At 44.9% G+C, this 9,877-nt stretch overlaps 1 protein-coding gene across 2 annotated transcripts in view; it reads left to right on the top strand.

Moving 5' to 3' along the window:
- The first annotated feature begins 4,664 nt into the window (after positions 1–4,664).
- Positions 4,665–9,877, top strand: part of FUT9 (fucosyltransferase 9) — an 87,806-nt gene continuing 82,593 nt past the window's right edge. Inside the window, exon 1 of one of the 2 annotated variants that reach the window (XM_020783869.3) lies at positions 4,665–4,907. In XM_020783869.3, coding sequence (XP_020639528.1) covers positions 4,763–4,907 — 145 coding nt within the window. In that variant the 5' untranslated portion in view covers positions 4,665–4,762. Of the gene's footprint in view, positions 4,908–5,049; positions 5,876–9,877 lie in introns of those variants that run through there. The other variant, XM_020783954.3, reaches the window with a different exon arrangement.

Below are 9,877 nucleotides of genomic sequence, written 5' to 3'. Positions count from 1 at the left end.
AATGAACTTTAGGTTTAAGAATCTTGGATATTATTTACTGAGCCTGTTTCTAAGAGGACATTCCTTAAGTTTTAGAAAGTGGCATGCAGCAGCAGTACTGTATATGCTTCACAATGTGGTGCTCATTCACTTCTTCAAGTGGTGAGAAATTCCAGAGGACCAATGCATTAAGCCAGGTTTCATTTTTCTTGGAGGAACTCACTGGTGAGTTTAGTAATTTTAATACCGTTTGTGTTTATTTACAGATGTGTGTTGCAACACAGCTTAACATGCTAGCAGGCAGGCACTGCTTCCTCAGCTGATCTCATTGGAGAGACAACTTAATCCCTCAAAATGCTGTCTCCTTACAGGCTCCATCTTGCATAGGTGTTTGCAGGAGTTTTTCTGAAGGGAGAGAAAGCTACACAGGGATACGTTAGCATAAACCCCCCCCCACACACACACAGTGTATCATTACAATCCAGTGTGAAATGACAAGTAGATACCTACTGTGAAATACAACTGCTGTGAGAGAAATTGTACTACTGGACTTGGAAATTTTCTGGCCACCTGTCACATGCCTGGGTGCACAACTGAGGCTGCAACAGTCACCAAAAGATCACACACTCATGCTGAGCAGACACAATATGATTCTGGCTACTAAATAAATTTCAGATTTGGAGAACAAGTACTTTCTACACCTCCCTTCCTTGTGACATCCTTACCCATCTGAAATGACTGCCTCTTTAAGCCTCCGAGTCAAAACTGCTGTCTTGTGCTATTTCTACAGACACCTTGATTATAAAATCTTGGATGAATACCTGGGAGATAGAGAAAGGCACCCTCTTTCAGAAACTGCCTCTAACAACTTTCCCCCCTGGAAACACTTCACCTGTCATTTTCTGCAAGAGAAGTACTTGGCCAGTCATTCAAGGTTGTTTAAAGCAGTCTCCAGTACTACTTAAACTTGTCTTATACAAACCCCAGGGTGTACAATAATACATAAGGGCCTTACATAGAACTTTGGGTGCAACAACAATTATAAAGCAGAAGAGGGAACAAAAAAGGTGTGGATAATTTGGAATCCCTTCATGGATTGCTGCCTTGTCGTAGCAAAGGGGCTTGAGTAATTCAGAGAAGCTATGGGTTATGTCATGCAGGGACAGCCAAAACGGAAGGTCATAGTGGAGAGTTCTGACTAAATGCGATCCACCTGGAGCAGGAATTGGCAAGCCACTCCAGTATCTTTGTCAAGAAAACTCCATGGACAGAAACAAAAGGCTAAAAGATATGACGCTGGAAGATGAGCTCCTCAGGTGGGAAAGCATCCAAAATGCTACTGAGGGAAAGGGGAGGACAAGTACAAGTAGCTCCAGAGCTAATGAAGTGGTTGGGCCAAAGCTAAAAGGATGCTCAGCCAAGGATGCACCTGGAAGTGAAAGGAAAGTCCAATGCTGCAAAGAAAAATACTGCATAGGAACCTGGAATGTAAGATCTATGAACCTTGGGAAGCTGGAGGTGGTCAAACAGGAGATGGCAAGAATAAACATCGACATCCTGGGCATCAGTGAACTAAAATGAACGGGAATGGGTGAATTCAATTCAGATGATTATCATATCTATTATTGTGGGCAAGAATCCCGTAGAAGAAATGGAATAGCCCTCATAGTCAACAAAATGGGAAAAGCTGCACTGAGATATAATCTCAAAAATGATAGAATGATTTCAATACGAATCCAAGGCAGACCTTTCAACATCACAGTAATCCAAGTTTATCCACCAACCTTCGCCACGACAAGGCAGCAATTCTTGAAGGGGCCAGACATCATAGACAAGGGTAATTGAAAAGTAGTATTGCATTGGTGTCTGATGTTATTTACTTGCATATCTTCTTTCACATTTTTGAAAGTCCTGTTTCTTTGCTTGTGTTTAGCCATTTTTTCTCTTCCTTGTAAAAATGAACTGCAGAAGGACACAGTTCTCCCATTCAAGCTAATTTTGCCACATCTATTATTTTCTCCACCCCTCCTCTCATTTTGTGGGGTTGATTGCTTCCTGTCTTAATACTGTAGATGTGGTGTTGAACAAAATACTGTAATGCATTATTTTTAAGAAATCCACTGGCAGATTCATCCAGTTCTGCCTTTAAGCACACTAGCCTATCAGGGCCAGCCAGATGCTCCTGATGCTTTCCTGACTATTTTCTTTATAAAGATATTTTCCAAATTATAATTAGAGATAAAGCAGCTACATTTGCTGCTTTGGCCACAGCACTGAATAACCACCCCCGTGGCACCCTAAAGACTAAGAAATGTATGGGTTACACTTTATGGAACTAGAGTCTACTTGAGCAGATTCATATCCTGTTATTTAGTCACTGTTGCATTTATATCCTCCCTCACCACCTCCAGTTGATTCAAGGTGACAAACATGGGTCTCCTCCTCCTCATGTTCTCTTCAGAACTGTGTGAGCTAACTGGGTCAGGCTGAGACAATGGCTGGCCTCATGTCACCTACAGCAGTGGCTCCAAACCTTGAGCACCCAAGTGTTCTTCAACTAAAAGTCCAAGAAGCCTTCACTAATAACTGTGCTGGCCAGACTCTCTGGGAGTTTTAGTCCAAGAACATCCGGGAAACCAAGGCTGAGAACCACTAACCGAGACCTGAGGTTGAGGTGGGGGGGGGGCAGAACCTGGATCTCTCAAGTCTCCACTCCAGCTTTCTAACCAGGATAGCACACTGGCTCTGAAAAATACATCCAAATAGGATTCAAATGTACAGGCACAGATTCTAATGGTTAACTTAATTCTCCTATCGCTCACCCCCACCACATCATTCTAGTTGTTAACTTCAGTTGGAGACACACTGTAGAGAGCAATGAGCGGCAAGGAAAATAAAGGAAAGGCAAAAAGCTACTGACAGTTCAGTAGAATTTGGATGCAAGCGAAAAGGGTTTGCTGATCTTTTGCAACAGCAGTGACCATAACGACAGGTGTGACGAGCATCAGACCTGGTATCATCCTGCAGTGGAGTTCAAGAGCGGTCCCCATAAGCAAATACTGTACTTTCCTGAGAAAGACCTCCGTTCCCCTGTGCACCAAGAGCCCAAAGCAGCGGTCCTTTCCCGTTTTCAGCCGCACACAGCTATGGGAAACGAATGTGGGTTATCATTCAGTTTTCCCATATGTCTGGGCTGCGGATATTTGGCAGGGAAAATCAGACTTGACTGGAAGCGCGAAGTGTTGTAAGGCATCCGCTGAAACGTTTAGCATTTTGCCGTATTCTGATACAGTACAGCCGTCACCGCCTCCTCTTCCGTCCTCTAATTTCCACGCGTAAAAGTTAACCTTCGTTCTAAGTCTCGTAAAAAATAACGTAACGTAATTATTCTAATAGGGATTTGGGATTGCTGTCGGATGTCACGCGGCGCCGTGCCAAGCTCTGCGCCGCTGTTGGGCCAGCAAGCGAGGGAAGCGAAACGCGCCGAGTCCCTCTCTCCGCCCCCCCCCCCCCGGACTCTGTGCACGAGACAGAAGCACGCATTGGTTCGCGTTGGTACCGGGATCGAGTATACCGCCTAGCGAAGGATGGCTTCCTTCCGATCCAGCCTCCTTCGTTTCCTCGCAAGGAAACCACTCCGGAGAGCACGTGCCCGCGTCCAGCAGCTCTGCCGTTCCGCTCGGCTGCCCCGCTGGGCCGTGCGGCGCCGTGTTTACCTATCCGGAGGCAGCGTGGATTACACCTTCCCTTTGTAGAGAGGCAGACAAATGTCTCGAGCGGTCCGGGTGTTTTTTCTTGCCCGCACCCCTCCTCGCACACACGTTTCGCTTTGTGAACAAAGGTGGTGCGGGTCTCGAGAGCAAAGTGGAGAGGGGGTGGGGAAGAAGCATGGTTGATGGAAACAGCCAGGAGAAGCCCTCTTACCCCGAGAGAGATGCCTTGCTTTCCCTTGGGTTTCGCGTAACCCGCGTTTCCTTGCTTGGTGTGTTTGTTGCAACGGAAGGCAACAGGATTTGTGGGTTCACACGCGCTGGAGAATTGGAGATTTGGGGGAGGGGGGGAGAAAGGCTGCCCTTCTTCTCCAAAACGACCTTCTCAGTTGAATGAGTGCGTGGCTGCGGAGCCCGAAAAGACCCGGCAGTGGGACGTGGGAAAGGGGGGGGGAGGGGAGAGGATGCTTGAGGGACGAGCAAAGGGATGGAGGCCAACTTGTTTCGTGGGAGCCGCCCCACATACGCGGGCCACGCCGTCGGCGAGCCGCTCCGCCCGGCGAGTGAGGTCTGCCGCGCTTTCTCCTCAGCCCCCCTCCCGGTCCTCCTCTCCCCCCCCTACCCCGGGCTGGCTCTCCCTCAGCAAAGCTCTCCAAAAAACGAAGCTCCCAGCTCTGCCGCGCGGGAAGAGGAGGGGGTGGGTGAGAGAGAGAGCGAGAGAGAGAGAGATGAAGTGAGAAAGACCGTGACGCCAGCTCATCTTCCAGAGTAGCCAGCCAGCCGAGCGCGGACGCGGCAGGGCTCCCCCTTTGCCGCGAGACCCCGCGCGCCTCCTCCTCCTCCTCCACCGCCATCGCCGCCGCCGCGGGCGGCAGAAGCAGCAGCAGCAGCAGCCCAGCCACCGTTCTTTCTCTCTCTCTCTCTCTCCCCCCCCGCGGCCCCCCCACCTCGCCAGCTGCGCGCGTGCGCAAACCTAACTCTTAGCCCTTCTTCTCCTTCTCCTTCCTCTCGCTCTCAATTCCCATTCCTCGTTTTCTCGGAGGCGCCTCCATCCGGCACCCTCGCTGGTGGGGATGGGCAGCGAGAGCGCGCGCCGGAGCAACCCGGGCTCCGCCGCTCCCCCCTGCGCCCGCACTTGCTCCTGCTGCTCTTCTTGCCCGGCTGCCCCCACCAGGGCGGCGCCTCGACTGCGCTCCCGCCTTTTCCCACCGAGGACGGGTGAGTGAATGAGTGGCTCCTCCTTCGAAACACCTGCTTCTTTTTTTTATTATTTTTACGCGGCAGTGGGGTGGTCGGCGGGGAGTGTGTGCGCTCGGTTAGGCTCCGGGAGGAGTGCGGGGTGGTGGTGGTGGCGGCGGCGGCGGCAAAGAGGAGGAGAAGGTGGAGGTGGCAGCGACGGCGGCGGCGGCGGCTCTTTAAGCAGGGGCAGTGGGCGACGTCCCTCCTGTAAGGAAAGGTAGCTGCCTCTGTCCTGGACCGTCTCCCTTTCGTCGCCTCCCGCCCCTCAGGGGATGAAGAGACGGCTTGAAAGCTCTGAGGAAAAGAAGGGGGGGGGCTCCTCTGGAATGGAGGTGGAAGCAACCGCTCAAGCCCTGGAGGTCCAGCGCCTTGGCAATCTCCAGGCTGTTGCCCTCCTCTGAAGCCTATTATTTTGCACGTGCCCTCCCTCTCCTACAGTTCCCCTCAAATTTGTTGGTCGCCTAGGAGGCATTTCCCCCCCACACACACACACACAACCCGCCTTCCTCTACTCTTATTTAATCTCCAGCTCAGCCCACCAAAAGAGACCGTTTCTGTAACGTCCCCCGAGCCATAATTCTATCGCGGCCGCTTTTCAAATTTTTAACTTTTCGAAGGACCTTTCTGCGGATCCCCTTTTGCAAGAAGAAGGGGGTGGTGGTGGTGAATGAAGGGGACAGATTTTCCCCTCCAGAAGCAATCACCCGTGTCCTTTGCAGGCTTCTCCTTTTTCCCTCCTCCTCCTCCTCCTCCTCCTTGCTGTACAATGAAGTCTTTAAAAGAGATCCCTGGTTGCTCGCTAGCTGGCTGGGGTTGTGCCAGTCCTTCTCCAGTGGATCGCTGGACCGTTTCTCGGGGCTGAGCAAAGAATTTGATCTATGCAGAAGAGGAGGGCATATGCTTATACCTGGCGGGCAAGTGCTGCTGTGATGCGATTTTTGACATAGGTAAGCGTTTGGTGGCTCCTAGAATGAATGCAGGAGGAAGACAAAGATGAACTTTATTGAAATAAGCCCCCGCCCCTCCTGTTTTGCTCTCTTTACATAGTTGAATAACAAGATTGTGTTTCTGGAATGCTTCTCCCTTTATTTCAGCGCAGGTTGTGTTGTATTTTCAGAGTATGTTCAATATTTCAGTAGTTCTGTGTAGAAGGGTTGTTATGACAGCAGTTTCCCTCTCTGTCCCTTCTTCTCTCCTGTACTTTGTATATAGCATTAGTGGCCCCAATAGGACTATATCCTGTTGAGCCTGTTGCTCACGTAACTCCACAACCCTGTAATAGACCTGATGGGTGGGATACAAATCAAATAAATATAATAAAATAAATAATTTCTGCCACGTGAGCTGAGTGCAGTGTTTCTATTCTTTAATTTCTTCTGTTTGTATTTTTGCTGCTCTCTCTCTCTCTGTGTATGCATAAAGAAGTTGCAGGTATGACAAAAGGATCTTTTTTTCAGCAATTCAGTAGTGTGCCTCTGTTTGTGCACACTTGTAAGGGGTGTGTGCCTGTGTGTCTGTGCATGGGCTTACACTGGAGAGCTTCATGGGTTTAGTGCAGTGTCTGTGTGAATTGTTTACTTATAAGCCAAGGGTGTGGTGGTTGATTTGGCAGCAATGACAGTAACTTATGATGGCCCCTCGGCTGCATAAATGTAGGTAATAATTGGCTATAGTTTAAAGGAGGTAGTCATTAAAAAGTATCAGATCCATGGGTTGTTATGGAGATGAGTCGAGTTGATATTAGCAATGGTACCATTGTGTCATTGTATATCTGTCTCCTTGCAGTTAGAAACTGTAGCTTAAAAACTCTTTCAGTTTTCTGTTTTATCGCCTCTTTTTTTTTTAAATGTAGAGTATGTAAACCTGCATAAAATTGTACTGGATGGTATGAGAAATTGTGCAGGAATTCTACATGCTTTCTTTGTACCATTTTATTTTTAGGAACACATTTGTTCATTTTTACAAGGTTTTTTTGTGAATTGAGTTCTAACCTGTATGATTTAGTGATCCATCCTTCTATTGTACTGGGGTTTGAGGTGTGTTTTGTATTTATATCACTTGCATTTTTATTACGTATACGTTGACTTTTAAAACATTTGTATTAAGAATTGCTTGTTTTACAGACATTAATACACATTTACATCAAGAAAACAGGAACAGATCCCACTCCATTTCAGTATGGAAAACCCAATAAAATGCAATTTCTTTTTTCAAAATTAGTTATTTCATATATATTCACTGCAGTATTGGGAATGTGAATAAAATAACCCCAGGATACTTATTGTAAAAATTGTCACATAAAAATAAATCTCTTTCTATATATTACTATGAATTTTGCAGTCTTGCATTACTACAAAATATTATTAGAGAAAAGTACTTTTAATGTTTAATTTTAAGAGATTTAATCTGTTGGAATATCTGTTATTAGGAAGTACATAATAATAACATTTAAAAAACCTGGAAATTTTATCTTCTGAATTCAGCCGGTAACTATTGAACCACTGGTTCCCAATCTTGGGCTATCCAGGTGGTTCTTGGGCTGCAATTCCCAGAAGACTTCGCCACCAGCTTTGCTGATCTGGACTTTTGGAAATTGCAGTCCAAGAACACCTGGGTACCCAAGACTGGGAGCCACTGCACTAGATAAAATAATTCAGAAACATTATAGTTTGACCTAATCCTGTTTCTTCTGGATTAATCACTGCTGCGGAACTGTTGTTTTTGTTACATGCTATCAAGTTGTCTCTGACCCATAACAACCCTATGAAGGAGTGATCTCAAAAATGTCCTCTCCCCAATAGAACTGCTCATGACCCATAAACTCAAGGCTATGGCTCCTTCAGGGAATCAATCCAGCTCATTGTTGGTCTTCCTATTTTCTGGCTGCCTTCAATCTTTCCCAGCATCATTATCTTTTCCAGTGAATTTACCATCTTATGATGTGCCCAAAGTATGAACACTGTTGAACTAACCTAGGCTAAATCATTGAACTCAACCTTAAAATCCTGTATACATGGTAGGAGGCTGTATGTTTCTTAATATACCTGAGCTCTATGTCACAAAAAATGTGGAATTATCTCTGCTGGAAAAAGACCAGGATGGAAGTGGACAAGGGCTACATCCAAATTTAGTTATTTCACTTCCTCAAGAAAATAACTTGCGTGATCTCTGTTGAAGGATGTCCCAGCCATCAACTATTAAGAGAACTCGGGATACAGATCTAAATTCACACAGATCATTGACCCAATGGAAATAGGCTTGGCTGCTGAACAGAAAGGGTTTTCTCACATAAACTCATTTTATTTTAAACATAACCTAAAACAGTTATGTATGCTCAAGTTTGGTCTTGTTGGGTTCAGTGTGAAGCTGTAATAATTTTTTTCTTGGGGAAAATCTGACATTCTGACATGTGATTTGGTACATTGTCTCCTTTCTAGAATAATCCCTGCTTCAGTAGATAAAAAGAAAGCTAATGTTTGCGTCTAGGTAGATCTATCACTGGTAACATGGAAGGTAACACTGCAGCAGAGGTAGGGGAGTCAATGGGGTTATTATCATTGGGTAAGAATGGGCCATCCCTTTGTATTTCTGTTATGTATTCTTCAATATCATTTCAGAGATTTATAAGAGAATGTTGACGTCTTCCTCACTTTAGCTTTCCTTAACATCTTGTAAGATACAGTTGCCTGAGAAATGGCACATGCGGAAGGCCAACGAGAAAGCTTCATGGCTGAGTGCATATCTAAATTGAGGGTTTCAGTTGTCTTACAGTGGCTTATAGATGAGTATGGCTTAGTTAACTGTACCTGCAAGAGTGATTAAAAAGAAATGCATACATTGGGTAAAAGAAATTTCCACTGCTAATGTTCTTAATGGTAGTTTCATATTCATCTGCCATGAAAATCCATTTCAAGTTCAAGGAATTGCACAGTTTATATAGATTCTTTATATCTATCTATGGGAAGGCAGCTAGCTGTATTTTAAAATGCTGGGAAGTGACTGCTTTCCAACAGTGATCTTAAACAATATTGCTAGGCATTAATCTGAGATTCTGTGTAAATTAGTTATATTACTGATTCTGTGATCCATTCTCCAATCAGTCATTTTGAACTGGGGTAGAAGTGTTTGTGCTGGAAATAACAAATATTAAAACAGTATAGTATTGGATAAAATAAAACCTACATCATAGATATGGCACAAAATATGAGTAAAACAGTGTATGAAAACCCACAGTTATTAAAGAAAAATCTTTTACATTTCTAACTGCATAAAAGCATTAATGTGATAACCGTGGCAGACAGTAGTGGAGAACATTAGTAATTATTTCAATAATAGTCATAATGCTTTACATTTTTAACGCACTTTGAAGGGTTTATGGCACTTCACGGGCTTTGTTTCCATAATCCCTACAACAAGGATGATTGCTCTTAATATAAATCCTACTTTTAAAAAATTACATAAAATTTCACACACCATTTGGCTGCATTTTCCCTTTCTCTCCTGTCCCGTACAAAGAAGGATAAAATCAATGTTTAAATAAACCAGAGCTCTTTTAAAATTTCTATTAAGTTAAATATCTCCTTTAAAATAACATGGTTTCAAATGAATCAGAATTTAATAGAAATATACAGAGCCTGCGGTTCTTATAATCTTTGAAAACTGAATCTATGGCTGTCTGTCAAAGCTGCCATACTGAATTAAAGCCTGTTCTTGTAGAAAACTGTACTATGTTGAAAATATCTTAAGACCTTGCATTTTAAATGTGACTCTACATATACTCAGAATATTATTGTTCCTGATTGATCTAAGGAGCTAATTCTTAGGACACATCAAGGATAGGCAAAGAGCAGCCCTCCAAATACTGCTCCTAGTATTCTCACAACTGGCTATGCTAGCAACAGTTGATAGGATTTACCCCAGTAACATTTGGAAAGCCACTCTGCCCCCCA

This window comes from Pogona vitticeps, chromosome 1, assembly GCF_051106095.1.
Source record: "Pogona vitticeps strain Pit_001003342236 chromosome 1, PviZW2.1, whole genome shotgun sequence".
Lineage (NCBI taxonomy): Eukaryota > Metazoa > Chordata > Lepidosauria > Squamata > Agamidae > Pogona > Pogona vitticeps.
This window is presented reverse-complemented; position numbering and strand designations above follow the sequence as displayed.